This window comes from Acipenser ruthenus, chromosome 3 (genome assembly GCF_902713425.1).
Source record: "Acipenser ruthenus chromosome 3, fAciRut3.2 maternal haplotype, whole genome shotgun sequence".
In the NCBI taxonomy this organism is placed as follows: Eukaryota; Metazoa; Chordata; class Actinopteri; order Acipenseriformes; family Acipenseridae; genus Acipenser; species Acipenser ruthenus.
This window is the reverse complement of record NC_081191.1, coordinates 103,093,271-103,116,017: the sequence shown is the minus strand read 5'-3', so window position 1 is coordinate 103,116,017 and position 22,747 is coordinate 103,093,271. Positions and strand designations below refer to the sequence as shown.

The following is a 22,747-nucleotide window of genomic DNA, read 5'->3' as shown; positions in this document are numbered from 1 at the left end:
CTATTAACTGTCTACTGTACAATTACTAAAACGTTTCCAGTGAAAACAATGTATCCATCTGCAATATCTGTCATCTGTTGTTGCCATCTGCAATATCTGTAATATATATTGTGACGGAGTGCATGTTTTCTATATGGAGGCACCAGGACCTGGGGAAGAGTGAACAGGCGCTCCACCTTTAGTAAGGGCAAGTGAAGCCATATGGTGCTATTCCAAGTGAGGGTAAGGCAACAGGTGATTTAAGTTGAATTAATTAGCCTTCCTCACCTTGATTTTGAATATTAATCAGCTGTACCTGCAAGGCATAAAATGGCTTCAGTCTTCTAATGGAAGAAGGTTTGTGTGTGTGTTTGAAACATGAAGGTAAAAAACAAAACAAAACAAAAACAAACAAACACCACTAATGAAAGCAAGGACTTTTTCTTGTCAGGGTAAACAGGAGTAGCCTATACCTGTTAAGTAGGGAATTCAGTTTATTAACTGTGTTTATTAAGTGAGTCTAGGACCCTTATACATGTGTGTTTATTTGTGGGTTTTTTGGGAAACTGTTAGTGACAAAACATCTGCTAACTGTTTGTAAATATTGTAAATAAAAATATGCTACGCCGTTGAAATGTTTTTCGAGAGCCTCCTCAGCCAGAGGGTGATACATTACAATATATTTTTTATCTGAGGGCTTGTATCAGATATCTACACAATTATATATACTGTTTATTTAAAAAAAAAAAAAATGTTGTGCTTATTTTCACCCACTCAGGCCGCTCTGACTTTGACGAGTGAACAGCTTGTATCGTACAGCTCCCTATAAGATGTTCAATCTACACAAGCACAAACAGACTTTTGCTGTTGCTTGGCATCTTAGATGATTACAAGTATGTTTTTAGCATGTATTTCATGACAAATTGACCAAGTATGTTTTTATTTTGGCCTATGAAAGGCCATTTCAAAAGAGTTATTTTCTCTCTGGCAAAAGCCATCATCTTTGTATTATTGATTGGCTACACAACTTGATAGAGCTAAAAACATATACAAATATACACCAATGTAAAGTCACTTAATTTGTAGTTGCTCGTCTGTTTTGCCTTGCACTTCAATTGAATGCACGGATATCACGATCCTGGAGTATGCGCTTTCGCCCACTGTTGCCCTTTGCTGATGATGTCTTTCCCTCGGAGTTCCATGCCGACATCACATTAGAAACCGTTGCTCGTGAAACATCAGCAAGTTGAGCTGTCTTGGTCACTGAATCTCCTGCCAAACGCGCCCCAACAATCGTCCCTCTATCAAAGTCACTGAGGTCTCCTCTTGCAGCCATGCTAGCCCTAATTATAGGCAACCAGGCCTGTCCAGCATTTTTATACATGACCCTAAGCATGCTGGGATGTTATTTGCTTAATTAACGCATGAGCCACACCTGTGTGGAAGCCCTTGCTTTCAATATACTTGGTGTTTCCATTTTTTTTTTGTCCACTACCTGTATGTTTTAGCTCTCCCTGTTCTTCTATTCCAAGCTGCCCCTGTGTTGTGTTCATGGAGATGCTTCATTCTTGTAAAGCAAATGATTTATAACCTGTCTACCAGAGTGCAAAAAATGCAACAGGTACAAATTCTGAAAGCGGTGTACATAGTAGCATGAAAGCTTTAATAGCCTCCTAGTTCAAAAGCAATCAAATGCAGCCATGTAAAGATGTAATTAGTTTCAGGGTATAAAATGATTTTGTTTCTGTTTGTACTGCCATCACCTTGGCCATCCATTTTAAAATGAGTTGCTTGTCTTTTCTTAAGCAGAGTACAGCCACCACTCCTAGGGAATCTTTAAAGGTCCCATCAAGTCAGATTAAAACAACTACGCACCTACCATTCTGAAACCTGTTCTAACTGGAGCCTACTTAGTAAGAACATCTGTGTATTTACTGAGATGCAATGTATTGTTTTCAAAGCAGGCACCAGGTTTTAAAACCTTCACATTTTTTAAAACCTTGATGTATAACGCTTGCTCTGTATAAAGCTTGCTCTGTATAAAGCTTGCTCCTTGTATAACACACACCCCTTGTCTAACGCTCACTCCTTGTATAACGCTCGCTCCTTGTAGAACGCTCGCTCCTTGTAGAACGCTCGCTCCTTGTAGAACGCTCGCTCCTTGTAGAACGCTCGATCCTTGTATAACGCTCGATCCTTGTATAACGCTCGCTCCTTGTAGAACGCTAGCTCCTTGTAGAACGCTAGCTCCTTGTAGAACGCTAGCTCCTTGTAGAACGCTAGCTCCTTGTAGAACGCTCGCTCCTTGTAGAACGCTCGCTTCTTGTAGAACGCTAGCTCCTTGTAGAACGCTCACTCCTTGTATAACGCTCGCTCCATGTAGAACGCTCGCTCCTTGTAGAACACTCGCTCCTTGTAGAACGCTCGCTCCTTGTAGAACGCTCGCTCCTTGTAGAACACTCGCTCCTTGTAGAACGCTCGATCCTTGTATAACGCTCGCTCCTTGTAGAACGCTAGCTCCTTGTAGAACGCTAGCTCCTTGTAGAACGCTCGCTCCTTGTAGAACGCTCGCTTCTTGTAGAACGCTAGCTCCTTGTAGAACGCTCACTCCTTGTATAACGCTCGCTCCATGTAGAACGCTCGCTCCTTGTAGAACACTCGCTCCTTGTAGAACGCTCGCTCCTTGTAGAACGCTAGCTCCTTGTAGAACGCTAGCTCCTTGTAGAACGCTAGCTCCTTGTAGAACGCTAGCTCCTTGTAGAACGCTCGCTCCTTGTAGAACGCTCGCTTCTTGTAGAACGCTAGCTCCTTGTAGAACGCTCACTCCTTGTATAACGCTCGCTCCATGTAGAACGCTCGCTCCTTGTAGAACGCTCGCTCCTTGTAGAACGCTCGCTCCTTGTAGAACGCTAGCTCCTTGTAGAACGCTCGCTCCTTGTAGAACGCTCGCTCCTTGTAGAACGCTCGCTCCTTGTAGAACGCTCGCTTCTTGTAGAACGCTAGCTCCTTGTAGAACGCTCACTCCTTGTATAACGCTCGCTCCTTGTAGAACGCTCGCTCCTTGTAGAACGCTAGCTCCTTGTAGAACACTCGCTCCTTGTAGAACGCTCGATCCTTGTATAACGCTCGCTCCTTGTAGAACGCTAGCTCCTTGTAGAACGCTAGCTCCTTGTAGAACGCTCACTCCTTGTATAACGCTCGCTCCATGTAGAACGCTCGCTCCTTGTAGAACACTCGCTCCTTGTAGAACGCTCGCTCCTTGTAGAACGCTCGCTCCTTGTAGAACACTCGCTCCTTGTAGAACGCTCGATCCTTGTATAACGCTCGCTCCTTGTAGAACGCTAGCTCCTTGTAGAACGCTAGCTCCTTGTAGAACGCTAGCTCCTTGTAGAACGCTCGCTTCTTGTAGAACGCTAGCTCCTTGTAGAACGCTCACTCCTTGTATAACGCTCGCTCCATGTAGAACGCTCGCTCCTTGTAGAACACTCGCTCCTTGTAGAACGCTCGCTCCTTGTAGAACGCTCGCTCCTTGTAGAACGCTCGCTTCTTGTAGAACGCTAGCTCCTTGTAGAACGCTCACTCCTTGTATAACGCTCGCTCCATGTAGAACGCTCGCTCCTTGTAGAACACTCGCTCCTTGTAGAACGCTCGCTCCTTGTAGAACGCTCGCTCCTTGTAGAACACTCGCTCCTTGTAGAACGCTCGATCCTTGTATAACGCTCGCTCCTTGTAGAACGCTAGCTCCTTGTAGAACGCTAGCTCCTTGTAGAACGCTCGCTCCTTGTAGAACGCTCGCTTCTTGTAGAACGCTAGCTCCTTGTAGAACGCTCACTCCTTGTATAACGCTCGCTCCATGTAGAACGCTCGCTCCTTGTAGAACACTCGCTCCTTGTAGAACGCTCGCTCCTTGTAGAACGCTAGCTCCTTGTAGAACGCTAGCTCCTTGTAGAACGCTAGCTCCTTGTAGAACGCTAGCTCCTTGTAGAACGCTCGCTCCTTGTAGAACGCTCGCTTCTTGTAGAACGCTAGCTCCTTGTAGAACGCTCACTCCTTGTATAACGCTCGCTCCATGTAGAACGCTCGCTCCTTGTAGAACGCTCGCTCCTTGTAGAACGCTCGCTCCTTGTAGAACGCTAGCTCCTTGTAGAACGCTCGCTCCTTGTAGAACGCTCGCTCCTTGTAGAACGCTCGCTCCTTGTAGAACGCTCGCTTCTTGTAGAACGCTAGCTCCTTGTAGAACGCTCACTCCTTGTATAACGCTCGCTCCTTGTAGAACGCTCGCTCCTTGTAGAACGCTAGCTCCTTGTAGAACACTCGCTCCTTGTAGAACGCTCGATCCTTGTATAACGCTCGCTCCTTGTAGAACGCTAGCTCCTTGTAGAACGCTAGCTCCTTGTAGAACGCTCACTCCTTGTATAACGCTCGCTCCATGTAGAACGCTCGCTCCTTGTAGAACACTCGCTCCTTGTAGAACGCTCGCTCCTTGTAGAACGCTCGCTCCTTGTAGAACACTCGCTCCTTGTAGAACGCTCGATCCTTGTATAACGCTCGCTCCTTGTAGAACGCTAGCTCCTTGTAGAACGCTAGCTCCTTGTAGAACGCTAGCTCCTTGTAGAACGCTAGCTCCTTGTAGAACGCTCGCTCCTTGTAGAACGCTCGCTTCTTGTAGAACGCTAGCTCCTTGTAGAACGCTCGCTCCTTGTATAACGCTCGCTCCATGTAGAACGCTCGCTCCTTGTAGAACGCTCGCTCCTTGTAGAACGCTCGCTCCTTGTAGAACGCTAGCTCCTTGTAGAACGCTCACTCCTTGTATAACGCTCGCTCCATGTAGAACGCTCGCTCCTTGTAGAACGCTCGCTCCTTGTAGAACGCTCGCTCCTTGTAGAACGCTCGCTCCTTGTAGAACACTCGCTCCATGTAGAACGCTCACTCCTTGTATAACGCTCGCTCCTTGTAGAACACTCGCTCCATGTAGAACGCTCACTCCTTGTATAACGCTCGCTCCATGTAGAACGCTCGCTCCTTGTAGAACACTTGCTCCTTGTAGAACGCTCGCTCCTTGTAGAACGCTCGCTCCTTGTAGAACACTTGCTCCTTGTAGAACGCTCGCTCCTTGTAGAACGCTCGCTCCTTGTAGAATGCTCGATCCTTGTATAACGCTCACTCCTTGTATAACGTGCGGCCCTTATATAATGCTTACCTCTTGTAAAACGTGATCTAGTAAAATAGAGAGGTAAGCAGAATAATAATACATAGGCATGTATTTTCGAAACTTGGTAAGTGGGTTTACATTACAGTAGCTTGGTTTTAGCTGCACTTAAAACCTGTGCTTATTTTTAGTCGCATATTCATAAAGTATGTTTAAAATCTAACAACATCCTTAACTTTGACCTGTGACCTAAGATGGCCACCATAATGTATTAGGGTCATGTGACTTGATACTCAGTACACTTGATGTGTGTATTTTTTGATTCCCTGGGTCGATCATGGATGTCGCACAAGATTTCGTTTTTGTAAAGCTGCGCCCACCACAACTTTAGTTGTGCAAATGAGTGAAAATGTTTTAAAAGCTTGCTTATTGTACCTTACCTTTCAGGTGTGTGAGCTAAAAGAAATCTCAAAAAGTAGCAGTGTGTTTTTTTAATATTTAGTATGCGATACCTTCCTTATGGCGACAGTGAATTTAATGGCAGGTGAACTACTGTACCAAATACTGATTTCTTTTCAAGGTGCTAAATAGAGAGGCACTGTAAATACAACTTGAGATTTGTGCTATTTACATATAGAGAATGTAGTAGCCCTTATAAAGGTTTATCGTAGTAAAAGTATAGTAAAGTGTAATACAGCATAGTGAAAGCATGGTAGGCTGTCAGTGAGAAACTAAACGTGTTTCATATTTTGTTATGTGCAGTCAATGTGACCTTTGCAATGATCGGTCACGTCAATTCTTCTTTTTCAATTTATTTGTTAAGAATCAAATGTACAGCAACGGTGTGTAAAGAATAAAAACACTTTCATTTTTGGACCCTATTTATATCCAAAATGTCGAAGTAATGTAGTTTCAAAACTCTATTAGCCGAAGAGATTTAATTTCCCCCTACTGTATGGAGTAAAACACAAATTGATTGTATTACAACAGATTATAAACTATAGCGTCTCTTACAATCTTTTCTAACATGTGAAAAATGTAATTTTTGTATGTAATAGGCAATGCATTATTTAATTACAATTGAACAGATAAGGATCCAGGAGGCATCACCACCAAAGATTAAACAGCTATGTCAACTCCCATTTGCAGTTCAGGAAATACAGTGTGACATTTATCCACCCTGTAAAAAGGTGTCCCTCCAATAAAACTGAACCAAAGATGATAACATGTTCAAATCCTATTAAAAAAAAGGAGATGGACTGTAGATTGTGTGGAGTTAACTTTTCTTTGTTCCTGTTCAGGTAAAACAAGCAGAAGATGCCAAACAGCCCAGAATCGGCTGCAGAAACAATGACAATGTGCACGACGAAAGGGACCCAACTTCCTACGCAAGAAATGAGGACGGACGCTGTAAATCCAATACCAGTATTCTGAAAGATGTGGTCATTCTTTCGCACAAATAACATCCACCTAAAAAGAAATTCTTGAAATAGCAGATTAAATGTGAATAATGAAATTCAGAATTTGTGATTATCATTAATACAGTCACTTGGATATGATCTGCATCTGGTATAGCCACTACTGTTTCTTTGTCCTGGATTACTGGACACCAAAATGTTTGTCTGCATTTTCCGTATAGTAGTCAGTAGAAAACTATAATTGGTTTTCTTAGTTGTTTCTGGATAATACTGTACACAAGAAATATAACAATACATTAGCAGAGATAATTAAAAATGCAGTTGGAAGATAATACCACATCTATCAATCCTTGGTTTTTATTCTTCTATTGCCCATCCTGTGATGTTTTAAGAGGTTGTTATGTAATAGTACATTTGTAAAACACTTGGGCTGGTAAAAGTCCAATGAAAGGACATGATGATTTATGTAGAAATCCTAACAGTATTTTATAGAAATGTATAATAATTGTAAAGCTATTTTTATGACCGGCATGTTTTGTTGTTGATCTTTATTTCAGGTTGATGATTGTGTGGCTTCTGCTTTTGTTGAGTAACACACAACAGATTCACAAAGCAGTTTAATGCTGCATTCAGTAGAATTTGTGTTGCTAGTGTATTGGGTGCAATGTGTTACATGTTATCAAGAGTACTATCCAATATAAACCATGGAACACTGTCAACAAAAAGCACCAGCCGATTCCCTGGCATAGACATGAATATATACAATATTTTAATAGAAAGTGCTGTAATGTATATTGAATCAAAAAGTGAAACTTGCACAAATAGGTCTTGTTGTCAAAATGTTAATTCAGGTCTCTGTGGATCTCAAACAGGGGTTCTCAAAGGTTGATCAGGGGGGCCCCAGAAAGTTCAGGACATTTTTCTTTTGTAAAACACCATATACTTGTGCAAAAAGTGGTCTTTCACTGTTATGTTGAGAGACAGATTTGGTGTAATACTCACAGACATTATACATTAAATATTAAATTGCACTCTAGTTTGATTTTTCCTTCTTGTTTGTGATGTGCTTTATTGATTTGCTACCCCTAAAAAAGTTTAGAGAACCTGAATTAGTTTTCTAACAAAAAGAATGATTCAGACAATTTTTCCTTTGGAGACCTGGGCAATGTGGGTTGTTTCATATGTCAACCCAATAAGAATTTGTAGTTTTACTCAGATTGTATTATTGAGGGTTTGAAATTAGTGTATGGAGCAAGTAGCTGAAGCTTAACAAGATAGTTGTCATTATGTTTCATAATTTGTGTATTAATTTTAGCAACGGTTATTAGCCAGACATATCCTTGTAGTATAGTAACAATCCAATAGCATAAGTTCACATACTGAAATATAACTGGTAACATGTTTAAGGATCTGTGGTAAACAAATAATAATGCAAGGGTTGTTTTATAAAATGAGACACTTATTACTAACAGGCTATAACAATACAGTGCTACAATAACATGTATATAAGGAATTAAAAGAAACCTTTCAATTACTTTGTGCCACTAAAAAGCTATTCTAATAAACTTAATCCTTATGTCAAAACCTTTAATAACACATTTAGTTTCAGGTCAAGTGCAGTCAGATAACTGCTTGTTTGCTGCTTGTTTGCTGTGTGTCAGCAGCAGGAAGGCTGGGCACCCCACTTCTATCTCACCAGTACTAGTGAATAATTCAACACAAAAGGATTCTAAGAAAAAAAGAGAGATACCCCAAATTTCTTGTTTGTTTATTCACACATTTTAAGGCTCAGTTAGAAGTAATGATTGATTAACTTTTTAAGCGTGTGTACAGGGTTGGGAAATTACAATGTTTTTTTTAGTGTAGAGCAGTAAAAGAGCCTGTTAGAAAAATACAAACAGCAGGTAGGAAATACACAATTTTCAGATCTACCTCAGTAACAGAGCATATTTAAATCAACACAGTGTCACTGGATATAACCTGAGCTTTCAATATCTGTTGCCTTTCATTGCATGAACTATCACGCTTTAAAATCGTGGGGTATTAGGAGGCGACCGCTTACTTTGGTTTCTAAATATTTTATTTGTTAGCCTCTTGTTCTGTGTATATGTAAAATAAACTAAACAAAAAAAAGGAAAAAAAAAATTGTGTTTTGTCAAAGTCTGAAACACACATAACTCCTCCTAATGTACCGGCTGATTTATTAAAGTGGTTGGAGCTACAAAAAAACTTAATAAACCTGCACTTCTATTCACTGTATGGGTCTCAGGTGTTCTTATGTTAAAACGTGACATTAAAAGGTGTTTGCCGATTTCTTTCATAACTGTATCTGAGTATATAATGAATGGATAAGCATGGGACTATTTTGTTAGCTACAATCATTTCAGATAAGCAGGATACTTTCACATGTCATTGCTAATATTGAATCATGTGATCGTAGGACTTTCAGGAAGTGAAACCCCATAGCTGGTGCCACCAACACAGCAGCACGTGCCATGACCAGGATGGGAAGAATGTCTAATGTGGAAGTTTCAGTCCACCAGTGGAAGAGGTAGCAGAAATTCATAGCATGCTGCAGCAGAGACAACAGGAATCATCAATGGGAGAGTGTAGTTCAAGGGATGTTGCCAAAATGATGTGGCATTCTTTACATTCCAGTCTTCCGTTGTCAAAACGGGGGACTGTTCCATCCTGACATGAACACTTTGGCGCCCCCTATGGCCACCTATGGGATTTCACTTCTTATTTTGTCTTTATTGTATCTTGCAAGTTGAGCCTTCACATGATCAATACATTAGCTACTTTAACACGCAAAAGTGGCTTACTTTATGATTAACCTGTGACAGTCAGACAGCATACAGTAGTGAACAGCTAATTCCCATCCTTATCTGTTTTGATGTTCTGCAAGTCTGTCGTATAATTTATTTTTAATGATGTAACATAATTTTTACATGTATGTAAATAAATGTTTTATCTGATGACCTAATGTCTCTATATTGTTTTGTATTTAGTATCTGTCTGTTTAAATTAAATCTGAAGTACATTCCTGATGTAAGGATAATGTTTGGAAAATGTTAATGGATAGTTTCGGTAGCAGTAATCTTGGACTACCTAATGTTGCTTATGTAAGGTAATAAAATGATTGCTAATCAGGGTCTGTGAAACCTGCCACACAGCCCACACCTGGATTCCTAGTGGCATTTCAAACCTTTCTAATACTGCATATGATATGCAGAAAAGTCTATCCAATGAATTCAAATAACACATACTGTAATGCATGGGTGGCCAACCGTGGCCCACTCCAGGTTTAACAAATGAAATAATAATTAGTCCAATTAAACAATTTAGAATAGGGTTGGAACAATGACCAGGAGTGGAAGGGCCTACTTTGGCCACCTCTGGTGTAGTGCTTAGTGCCAACTAAAGCGTTGTTTTTGTAAATATTAAAGAACCCCATTTGTTTCACTGTTCAGAGGTTTCAATCAATGTGTTGTTCAGTGTCATTTCCATTCATCAGTTCTGGGCAGGATTTTTTAAACAAAAAATTGTAAAATTCCTTATTTATGCCAATATATTTTCTTAAAACTGCAGAAATATCTAATCAGTATCTCTGTAATACTGTTTTTTTTGTTTCCGTTTTTGTATCAGTCTATTTAACGAGAGCCAAGACCAGATTTCTTAAGTACTCTGGCCCCTGATGGTACTACAAGGCTGGAATAAAGTTGTTTGTCTTGGGGCATGTATATCCATACATGCTGAGGGCTAGATGTTGGTGCTGGTAAAAAAAATAAAAAAAGAGCCATGGGGAACACAATGATGCAAAATATAAAACCCACAGGGGGCGCTGTGCATATCACAAGGTTAATGAACACAGTTACGTTCTGTGTGTTTGAGGCTTTATGCTATTTAAGCAGCATTGTATCACTTGTGTTAACACTCATAGTTAATTAACTGTTGATATGGGCTGCAAGACTCTTAGGCTGTGACTTATAGTTGTATTGTATTTCTATTTTATTTATAATACAGATTATGCCATGCAAAGCGTATAAAAATGTAATGTTCTCAAGCTTTGCTGTGTTCCTAAACTATAAGGTGAGAAATCATTAGTATGGTGGAGAACAACTTGAAGATTGCACTCATGAGATCATGAACTACAGTCCTAACACGATGATTTGCAACTTAAATTACAAGTTTCCAATAAGAACAAAGACATGGCTACTGTAAGAATCTACATATTGCACTTATAATGTATATGTATAAAACATGTATCGATAGTTTAACCTGCTTTGGGATTATTCATAGAAATTCATAACAATTGTGGCAATTGTGGAGAATTACAGTGATGCAGCTCTGTGCTCTTTCGCTGGAGTTTCATTAGCCCTTGCATTCTTTGTTTTGAAGTTGTGCGATAAGCATTTATTAACACAAGACTTCCAACGGGGTTACGGGAGATAAGGAAGTATATCTCTCTTGTCGGTAGTGGAGGGATAATTCACTGCTTTGCCTCACATTCAAACAGCAGCTCAGGTGCCCCGTGATCATGAACAGACAGCTACATGGCAGCCCCACAATATTCATTCGTCATGTTCTTTGTATAAAGAGCTGATTGGATCAGAGGAGCAGCGTTTTGTTCTCCTGAGCTGCTGTACTTACTGCAATTCTAAACAGAGGAGAAAAACAGGAGGGGTAAATAAAATAAATATATAAATAAATAAAAGGCAAACAATCCTATTGAGATCAGGAAACTAAAAGTTAACAATGCAACGATGTAATTCCAGCCTTGCGTATAATGAAGTAGAGCTTTAACAAGATAATTAATTTACCTAAAATCTTCCTAATACCCCCTCTCCCCACCATTCTCTTTCCAGTCTCCAGTTTTCTGCCTCTCCTGTAAGTACCACTTTCATTGAAAAAAACACAGATGAATTGTTTGTTTACTTGAACTTCAGTTCTTACAGTAAAACAAAATAATTTATGATTACTATTATTATTATTATTATTGAAATAAAAATGAACACATAAAAGGCTAAAAACGTAACACTTTCAAATAATGTTCGCAAATTCAAAATGGATTTTCCAGCTGAATACCACAGGAATAACACCTGAATATCGTAAGTATTTTTTTTAATTCAGCCCTGTTAATTCATGTGGATTTAATAATTATTATTATTATTATTATTATTATTATTATTATTATTATTATTATTATTATTATTTACTTTATCACATTACAAAATATCACAATACAAAATACAATACAATCAATAGTAAGCAAATTCAAATGAGAGAAAATAAATACAGTAAATAATTACATTTGAGAGCGATTACGACTAACAGCAGTTAAACTTAAAAATATGTGGTTATTTTAAACTTTTAAATTGTATATACAGTATATAAAAAACGTATATTTTGTGAAGCAATCTTCACATTTTGAAGTAGGGTGTAACACAAAGAGAAAGACAATGATCTTTCATTATAAAAGGGTAGTTCGGTGAAAAGGGACCAAAACAAAAAAAAAAATACAATTAAGCCTCCTACATATCAAGCATTGAAAATGTTCACCCTATTGTTTGTGGAGCAGAGCTGTGGCAACAATCAGAATTTAATACGTTCCTAGTTGCATACGTTGGGCAATATCTGTCAGACAGAATTTAGATTGGTGTAAACTATTTAACTAAATAAACTTTGCGCATGACTATTGGCTAGTAGTAATAGAAATTGAGACTTAGCAACATAAATCCATGCATTTTTGTATACCAAATCACCTATGAAAAGTCCTGTATTTACAATTACAATGTACACAATGAAAGATTGCCAACTTGTGACTAGCTGACTAACAGATAACATCTCTGGGACACCTCACATAGTCTTGGATGAGCTCTCTCAAACTCACACTCCAGTGTCAAGATTTTTAATAAATGTCAGAGTTGGACCTGTATCAATTTTCTATATATTTTATTTTTATTATGTGTACGCTGATTAAAATACAATATCATTACAATGCATTTTTGTCACATGTTTATATGTTGATAATGTGAATTTCTTCCAATGGGGACTTATTAATTTATTGCTGCTTTAAAAAGACTCCTACATGCTGAATTTTTGGTATGACAAATAATGATTGTAATTTCTGCCCTCTGTAGCCGTGTTTTTGTATTGAGCGCTGCCATTTCTGTTACAAGGGGAATTAATTACAGTTGCATAGCCCTAGTGCCCCCAGTGGTCAATTCTGAAAAGACTTCAAAAAGCGAGGTTGTTTTAGAAGTAGCCTTCATAGCTGAAAAAGGGCATTAAATACAGTAGTAATCCTGGTAAAACAGCAACATACTCAAAATAGTATATTCATCGGGTACAAAATTCAATATTCAGAAAATGTTGATGGTATGAACGATCCCTTCAAATAGAGTAGGTTTAAAAAATGTTCTTAATCCTCTACGTGCCCTTCTGATATTGTGATGTGCACAGGTACTGAATGACGTTACTCTCCAGGCCAGGTGCGTCGGCAGAATAACAATGGCATATAAAGCCTTTGCTATTAGATCACTTTTACCTTTCAAACCCACGTCAATAGAGATATACAGTAGGCTCCTGGAGGACTGAGTGAAAATGTGTTCTGTATAAAACCAGTTAAAAATAGACATGTTAATGAAACAACTAGTCTAGTAGATACCTGCTGCTTCCACGTCAACCTTATAGTCTGAGACAGATGGATTTTACAGAATACCCAAGGGTAATCACAATGGCTCTTTCTCGACAGCACGGGTAGAAATGGTAAACTGACTCTGAAACAAGGATGTAGGCAGAGGCTCAAAGTATTCTGATCTATGTCTTGAAATTAACTTATTTCGACAGGTATCCATCAATCCAAATAAATGTGAACATAAAACAACCGAGTCGGTGCTTTAGGAATCTTATTTAAGTGGTGTCCACAGATATAAACATCTAGTTCAAAACCTGGAAAATACAAGTGCTGTAGTGCTGAGTTGGATTTTGTAGTTATATACTGAAAGCACTCCATGTTTTCCTGTGGAATCTTGTTTTAAAAAAGAAAAACAAAAACTTTAGGTTATATTTCCAAAGCTCTTTACAAAGCACAAATAAACACCTCTGCCATTTCATTTAGGAACTTGGAAGTAATGTTAATAACGATTCAGAGTGAATAGCTTTGGGAATCTATCCCTTTATTCCGAGTGGAAAATGCAATCAAACAACTTCTTGCTACAAGTAAAAGAACACCATATATGTAAAGCACCAGCAGTCAATACCGTAATGTGACGGGGTACAATTAATTATAACACTACTGTACAGTGTCAAATACAACTTTTTAAAAAGGTTTTCTGTCTTCTGAGTTGAAGTAAGGGGTAGCACAGTTCTCGGGTAGCAAAGCCCAGCCCGTTTTTTTTATTAAGTAACGACAGCATTCTATGATTTAATTTTGCACACATTTTAATCTCTGTATTAACTCAGTATGTTCACTGTACACGCATTCTAATCACTGTATTAACCGAGTAATCTCACTTGTATTTTATTGAATACTGTCCAACCTGCTTTTAACACCTAAATGTAAGTTATAAAAAATGTTCCCCATTGGGATACAAATGTGTCTTCCCGTGGTTGTGACGTTGCTATCAGTTTAGATGTTGTCTGTGTAAGATTTATGTTGGGAGGTTGGTCTTAGTTGGTGTTATTTGCCACTTGCAAAACATTTTGATCTGAAAACAGCAAAAACAAATGAGAATACATCGATAAAACACAATAGGAGACTTAGGGTGGGCACACAAGACACCAGGATTTGAAATGATGCAACAGGAAAACTAATCCCCAGGTGTTTTTAAAGAAAACATTCTGATTAATGACATCCCACTAATAAGATGTGTTCACATTAAGAACATAACAAAGTTTACAAACTAGAGAAGGCCATTCAGCCCATCTTGCTCGTTTGGTTGTTAGTAGCTTATTGATCCCAGAATCTCATCAAGCAGCTTCTTGAAGGATCCCAGGGTGTCAGCTTCAACAACATTACTGGGGAGTTGGTTCCAGACCCTCACAATTCTCTGTGTAAAAAAGTGCCTCCTATTTTCTGTTCTGAATGCCCCTTTATCTAATCTCCATTTGTGACCCCTGGTCCTTGTTTCTTTTTTTCAGGTCAAAGAAGTCCCCTGGGTTGACATTGTCTATACCTTTTAGGATTTTGAATGTTTGAATCAGATCGCCGCGTAGTCTTCTTTGTTCAAGACTGAATAGATTCAATTTTTTTAGCCTGTCTGCATATGACATGCCTTTTAAACCCGGGATAATTCTGGTTGCCCTTCTTTGCACTCTTTCTAGAGCAGCAATATCCTTTTTGTAACGAGGTCACCAGAACTGAACACAATATTCTAGGTGAGGTCTTACTAATGCATTGTAAAGTTTTAATATTACTTCCGAGCATCTTGTTGGTCTTTTTTATAGCTTCCCCACATTGTCTAGATGAAGACATTTCTGAGTCAACATAAACTCCTAGGTCTTTTTCATAGTTCCCTTCTTCAATTTCAGTATCTCCCATATGATATTTATAATGCACATTTTTATTGCCTGCATGCAATACTTTACACTTTTCTCTATTAAATTTCATTTGCCATGTGTCTGCCCAGTTCTGAATGCTGTCTAGATCATTTTGAATGACCTTTGCTGCTGCAACAGTGTTTGCCACTCCTCCTATTTTTGTGTCGTCTGCAAATTTTGCTTACTATACCAAAATCTAAATCATTAATGCAGATTAGGACCTAATACTAATCCCTGTGGTACACCACTGGTTACCTCACTCCATTTTGAGGTTTCTCCTCTAATCAGTACTTTTTGTTTTCTACATGTTAACCACTCCTTAATCCATGTGCATGCATTTCCTTGAATCCCTACTGCATCCAGTTTGAGAATTAATCTTTTATGCGGGACTTTGTCAAAAGCTTTCTGGAAATCTAAATAAACCATGTCGTATGCTTTGCAATTATCCGTTGTTGATGTTGCATCCTCAAATAAATCAAGCAAGTTAGTTAGACACGATCTCCCTTTCCTAAAACCATGCTGACTGTCTCCCAGGATATTGTTACCATATAGGTAATTTTCCATTTTGGATCTTATTAGTTTCCATATAATAGAAGTCAGGCTCATTGGTCTGTAGTTACCTGGTTCTGTTTTGTCTCCCTTTTTGTGGATCGGTATTACGTTTGCTATTTTCCAGTCTGTCGGTACAACCCCTGTGTCAAGAGACTGTTGCATGATGTGTGCCCGAGCTGCCTCTCTCTCCTCTGTCCTAATTCTCCTCGACCTCTCTGCTGCCTTTGACACTGTTGATCACTCTATTCTACTATCATCTTGCTGACCTGGAGATCTCTGGCACTGCTCTGGCCTGGTTCTCCTCCTACCTCTCCAACCGCACTTACCAGGTAACCTGGCGTGGAGCAACCTCCACACCTCACCCTCTCTTAACTCAGATTTTCCTCTCCTTCCCCACCTCTGACTCCACCACCTCCTCCCGTATCTCTACCTGTCTGTCTGCTATTTCCTCCTGGATGCACTCGCATCACCTCAAACTCAACCTCTCTAAATCTGACCTCCTTTTCTTTCCCTCCTCCTCCCCCTTCTCTGATCTCTCTATCTCTGTTCCTCTGGAATCTACCACACTCTCTCCCTCTTCCTCCGCTAAGAACCTTGGAGTCACCCTGGACCCCTGCCTCTCTTATTCCCAGCACATCTCCACTCTGGCACGCACTTGCCGATTCTTCCTGAGCAACATCCGAAGAATCCGACCCTTACTCACCAACTATGCTACCCAGCTCCTGGTCCAGGCCCTGGTACTCTCCCACCTAGACTACTGCAACTCCCTCCTGGCTGGCCTCCCTGCGTCCGCCACCCGTCCGCTCCAGCTCATCCAGAACTCTGCTGCCCGCCTGGTGTTCTCTCTGCCTCGCTTCGCCCACGCTACTCCACTACTCCGCTCGCTCCACTGGCTCCCGATCACCGCTCGCATCCAGTTCAAGACTCTTGTACTAGCCTACAGATGCCTTGACCAGACTGCACCCAGCTACCTCCAGACCTTCATCTCTCCCTACACCCCGACTCGACCTCTCCGCTCCGCCTGCATTAGAAGACTGGCTCTATCTCCGCTACGCTCCCCTGCCTCCAGAGCCCGCTCCTTCTCCACCCTTGCTCCGCAGTGGTGGAATGACCTTCCTACAGATGTCAGGACTGCCCAGTCCCTGACCACATTCCGGTGCCTCCTTAAGACTCACCTCTTCAAACAGCACCTGTTGAACTCCTCTGTTTGTATCCTGGGACACTATCACCCTTCATTTAAATGTGCTTTATTTTGCTCTTATCTGCCCCTATTTTACTGCATTTAATCCTGTACTTCAGAATACTGTAATCTGCCAAGTGTTTAACCTGTAGTATTTTGTATTTAATCATATCCTGATGTAACTGTCACTATTATCTGCTGTATTATTGAATTGTGGTTTGTCACACTTGAACAAAAGTTATTGTACTTCTTGCTCTTATTGTATTACTTGTATTGTAACACTTGAAATGTATTCGCTTACGACTGTAAGTCGCCCTGGATAAGGGTGTCTGCTAAGAAATAAATAATAATAATAATAATAATAATGATCTTGGTTAGCGGTTTGTAAATAACTTCTTTCATTTCTTTGAGTACTATTGGGAGGATCTCATCTGGCCCAGGGGATTTGTTTATTTTAAGAGCTCCTAGTCCCTTTAACACTTCTGCCTCTGTTATGCTAAAGTTATTTAAAATCGGATAGGAACAGGTCGACATGTCGGGCATGTTTTCCGTGTCCTCCTTTGTAAAAACCTGTGAAAAGTAATCATTTTTTTTTCTTCATCTATGATTTTGCCATTTGTGTCTCTTAGACATTTAACATCCTCTTTGAATGTTCTCTTGCTGTTATAATATTGGAAAAATATTTTGGAATTGGTTTTAGCCCCCTTAGCAATATTGATTTCTATCTCTCTCTTGGCCTTCCTAACTTCCTTTTTGACTTGCGTTTGCAGTTCCAAGTACTCTTTCTGTGTACTTTGTTTTTGGTCCCTTTTAAACGCTCTGTAAAGTGCCTTTTTTCGCTGAATATTTTTTTTTAATTGATCTATTAAACCATTTTGGCCATTTTGTTTTAGATTTAGATTTGTCTACTTTTGGGATGTAATTGTTTTGCGCCTCTAGTACTACATTTTTAAAAAACAGCCATCCTTTTTCTGTGGATGTTTTCTCTATTTTACTCAAATCTACTTATGTTAGTCTCTGTTTCATACCTTCATAGTTTGCTTTTCTAAAATTGTAAACCTTAGCTTTAGTCATTACTTTTGGGGTTTTAAAAAATATTTCAAATGAGACCATGTTGTGGTCTGAGTTTGCCAATGGTTCTCTGACCTCTGTTTTAGTTATTCTGTCTTCATTATTTGAAAAGACTAAATCAAGGCATGCCTCCCCTCTAGTCGATGCCTTGACAAATTGCGTTAGGAAGCAGTCATTTGTCATTTCCACCATTTCAATTTCGTCCGTCGTGCCCCCATCGGGTTTTCCCATTTTATATGGGGGAAGTTGAAATCCCCCATTAGTATGGCTTCTCCTTTTCTACACGCATTTCGAATGTCATTGTATAACAGATTATTTTGCTCAGCGTCTGAATTTGGCGGTCTATAGCATGCTCCTATTATTATGCCCTTTGAATATGTGTCCATTATTCTGACCCCATATTGATTCTGCATTGTTTTCTTTGTCCTGATTTAACACCTGGGCTTCAAGACTGTTTCTTATGTATAGCGCTACCCCTCCGCCTCTTCTGTCCTGCCTGTCTTTCCTATATAGTGTGTACCCACTAATATTATATTCGTCTCCATCACTCTCAGACAACCAAGTTTCTGTAACACCTATCACATCGTAGTTACTTGTTAGTGCAGTAGCTTCAAGTTCTAACATTTTGTTTCTGAGACTTCTAGCATTAAGATAAATACATTTAATAGTTGTCTTACCTGAGTTGTTGCCCTTGTTTTGATGTGGTCTTCTTCTGTTTTTTTGTTTTCTCCCCCCTTCCTTTCTTGTTTAAATGCTTCTGGACCTCCTGAAGGATCCTTTCTCCAAGTAGATTGATTCCCTTTCTGTTTAAGTGCAGTCCGTCCCATCTGTATAGATAGTCCTTGTTGTAGAATGTGCTCCAATGTTCAAGAAAGGTGAAGCCTTCCTGTGTGCACCACGATTTCAGCCATGCATTTTGATTTTGTATTTCCAGCTGTCCATATGGTCCTTTGCAAGGCGCCGGCAGTATCCCAGAAAATACCACAGTTTTGGTCTTGTCTTTTAATTTCCTTCCTAGCTCTCTGAATCTGTTTTGCAGGGATCTTGGTCTGTCTCTTCCAATGTTGTTTGTACCGATGTGGATGACTACTACCGGGTCGTCTCCTGTTCGTTCTCGGAGCCTGTCCACATTCTCAGTGATGTGCTTGACTGAGGCTCCTGGAAGGCAGCACACTGTTGTAGTAAGGGGGTCCAAACTGCGAACTGAACTTGTTGTGTTTCTCAATATGGAGTCCCCAACAATCATGACCTCCCTTCTTTTTCTGTGCTTACTCCTGCATTAAGATATAACAATAAGCTGTCATTTTACCATATACTGGATAGCTGGTATACGCCAGTCCAAATTTATAACATTGTACTAAATAAATAAAAATGTAAAATCTTAATTTTCAAGCACTTAATGGCAACGATGTGCACTGATCTTTTTATGTGAACATTGTGGCAGTATCTCCAGAGTAGCCAACATACACATGGCAGCTTACTGTACATCTACTTGAGTACTCAAGAAGACAGATACAACAGATACAAAATAGCACCTAAAACATCATCCATCAGCAGCAGCAGTATAAAAGAAGTGTGTATTTCTAAAAGACGTGAGGTTTAATACCACAATTGTACCAATGCAATTTTGAGACAATTGAGAGTCTCACAAACGTTCAGGAAGGTGACAACTTTACTTAATAAAAATATTCTAAAGAACAACGCTGTATCGTGAATATATATAAATTACAAATACAGTATATGTATTGGGCCAGGAAAAGAACATATAAACTGACCATACTTTGATATTTAACTGGGCTACTCTTTGCCTTTTTCCTATCATGTTTTTTTTCTTCTTTTCTGAATCCATCTCCCTTTTTTCCTCCCCTACGCTGGTGTGTAAATGCCTGCACACTATTTACATAACTAACTTACTTTTAACTTTAAAAAGGAGTAAGGAGTAATTAATTCTCCACTATCATGTGTCATTTCACACTCGGAAAGCCGCAGCACGACGCAAACCCCTCCCCAACTTGGTCAAAGGAAGCAGTCAGATCAAATATGACGCAAACAGGAAGTATACCTTCAGAGCGGCGAGTTTCAACGGTAATCACAGACACAAAAGCAAGCAGGGAAAAAAGAAAAGCAAAAAGCAGGTAGAAAGCGCTGGTAAAATGTTTTTTTAAAGTTTCACCATTGACTATTTTACAGCAATTAGAATGATGGTCTTACTTTTTTCCCCATTCATGAATCAGACTTTAGTAAGACAAGCTGTTTCTTAGCAACAACATAGCTAACCTTGTAATTGTGATCAACTGTATTTTTTGCTAATGTACAATGTACGTTAATATCTTAGCCATTGAACGTTGCATTTGTATTTCTTGTGTTCGCAAATACGAATTCTAATTATACAGGCTTTATTTATGTTTGCACCAAATAAAATGTAGTTCACTTGAGCGGTGTAAGATGGAGTGACTAATGGTGTATCTGTATGCAATCTACGTTTATATAATACAGGATCATGGTTATTCTTATTGTTAATGTGGTACCTGTGGTAATAACAAAACATCTCTTACCTCTCATTTGCAAAACAACCTTATTTCAAGTGACAGAAGATCATGCTTTCAGAAGAAATCGGTATTACTTCCTTTTCCCTAAGATTCTTAATTCCCAGGGGGTTGGTTTGGTATCACTGGTAAGAGATGTCAGTAGCCTGCTGTTTCCTCCCAATAATTAATTACATTGTGGAAGAGAGGATATAACGATCGTACTGGAATCTCCAGGCAATTTGCATTAAAAAGGCCTGGCCCGTTACCACTAATTATGTAGGGCTGTAGCAGGTATGCACTTCTTACAAATGCCCACGTATATTTATTGGTGTGATTTGTGTGAACAGAAGTTATGTCTAAACAGAAAATAAAATGTGACATACCTGTTTTTTTTAAGTATTGCATTTTAATTCTTTTTTTTTCCGTGAAGATCCTACCTATCATGCCGTTTAAAGAATGGCAGAAAATAAACAGTTAGATGGGGAGCTCTGTCTGATTGATAAACACATTACAAGGTAAGTAACATCAGTGTATTGGCCTATCTTAAAATGATTTATACTTGCATCACTTTACAGACCCGTTTTATTGGGTGGTTGTAAACAAAAGGGTTCATTCATAATTTTCTGCCTTTTTCCAGTTTTTCAGAAATACCTTTAAATGAAAAGCTTAAGTCCCTGAATCTCCACTGCAACAGAATCTCCAAGATTGAAGGCCTTGGCCGGGCATGGCATTTGCGACACTTGGACCTCTCATCTAATCGCATAACTTGCATTGAGGGACTGGGATCGCTGGCTTCTCTACGGACACTTAACTTATCTTGTAACTTGGTAACTAAAGTAGAAGGTTGGTATTTTGTTTACATATTTCTAGGTTTTGGTAACAATTCTAGCAGTGTGGAGTAGTGGTTAGGGCTCTGGACTCTTGATCGGAGGGTTGTGGGTTCAATCCCCAGTGGGGGACACTGCTGCTGTACCCTTGAGCAAGGTACTTTACCTCGATTGCTCCAGTAAAAACCCAACTGTATAAATGGGTAATTGTATGTAAAAATAAGGTGATATCTTGTAACAATTGTAAGTCGCCCTGGATAAGGGCGTCGGCTAAGAAATAAATAATAATAATAATAATAATAATAGAAGACACTAATGGAATAGAGTTCCTGGTTTTGAATCTGGTTTAATTCATAAGTTTGGTGATCAGAAGTTCTCTTGATGGACTAGACAGTTGCCTGTGTTACAAAACTACCACACATTAAATACACATGTAATACACATTTCAATATGTGTTTGAGAAAGGTCTTGGATTGTGGCAAGGACTGTAGGTTAGGAGTTAGATACATTGCAAATCCTTGTGGGGATGCAGACATCACAAGGATGGAAATAAGGTTCTTATTGCATAGCAGTTTCACCCATTTCAGGTTTTACTACAAGCTTGATTAGATGCTGTGTATAGGTAATAATAATAATAATAATAATAATAACCCTTTATTTATATAGCGCAATTCATGTACAATACAATTCAAAGCGCTTTACATACAGAAGAAAAAAAATACAAAAATACAATAATAAACAGTAAGAAAAGAGTACAGTTATTAAAAACAGAAGTAACAATAAAACTCAGAATACAACATAAAAATGTTATGGAAAAGCTATATTAAAAAGGTATGTTTTTAATCGAGATTTGAAGATTGCAATTGAAGGTGAATCTCTGATAAAAGGGGGTAAGGAGTTCCAGAGTGTGGGGGCATTAAAACAGAAAGCAGCCTCTCCCATCCTTTTACCATTCACCCTCGGAATACATAAAAGGCCAGCATTTGCAGATCTCAGAGTGCGTTCAGGCTGATAAGGAATTAGCATATCATTTAGATATTGTGGAGATAGTCCATTCAGTGCTTTAAAAACTAGTAATAGAATTCTGAAAATCAATTCTGTAATGCACAGGAAGCCAATGCAATGATGCCAACACAGGTGTAATGTGAGCCCTTTTTTTTGTTCTAGTTAGCATTCTAGCAGCAGCATTTTGCACTAGCTGTAGACGTGATATAGCATGACTTGTAAGTCCAGAGAATAAAGCATTACAGAAATCTAACCTAGAAAAAATAAAAGCATGTACTAATTTCTTTGCATCATCCAAAGACAAGAATGATCTAACTTTTCTTAAATGATAAAAGGACACGAGAGGCAGCATGTATAAAGAAAATAACATGGGACCAAGAATGGAGCCCTGCGGAACACCACATGTAATATTAGCTAGTCCAGATGTAGATTCTCCTAAGGCAACAAAATACTGTCTATTCAGTAAATAGGATATGAACCAGTTTAGGACACTA

The 22,747-nt window shown here is 39.2% G+C and overlaps 2 protein-coding genes across 7 annotated transcripts in view; both read left to right on the top strand.

Moving 5' to 3' along the window:
• LOC117435222 (RNA-binding Raly-like protein) overlaps nt 1-9,527 on the top strand; it is a 172,045-nt gene extending 162,518 nt beyond the window's left edge. For all 4 annotated transcript variants that reach the window (XM_059020315.1, XM_059020309.1, XM_059020299.1 and 1 more), the window contains one exon: nt 6,430-9,527. The gene's annotated coding sequence lies outside the window, so the exon portion shown is untranslated. The remainder of the gene's footprint in view (nt 1-6,429) is intronic.
• Nucleotides 9,528-19,788: 10,261 nt separating this feature from the next.
• Nucleotides 19,789-22,747, top strand: part of lrrcc1 (leucine rich repeat and coiled-coil centrosomal protein 1) — a 29,285-nt gene continuing 26,326 nt past the window's right edge. Inside the window, exons 1-3 of one of the 3 annotated variants that reach the window (XM_033993720.3) lie at nt 19,789-20,028; nt 20,852-20,936; nt 21,059-21,264. In XM_033993720.3, coding sequence (XP_033849611.3) covers nt 20,878-20,936; nt 21,059-21,264 — 265 coding nt within the window. In that variant the 5' untranslated portion in view covers nt 19,789-20,028; nt 20,852-20,877. Of the gene's footprint in view, nt 20,042-20,511; nt 20,713-20,851; nt 20,937-21,058; nt 21,265-22,747 lie in introns of those variants that run through there. The other 2 variants (XM_034921045.2, XM_059020260.1) reach the window with 2 other exon arrangements.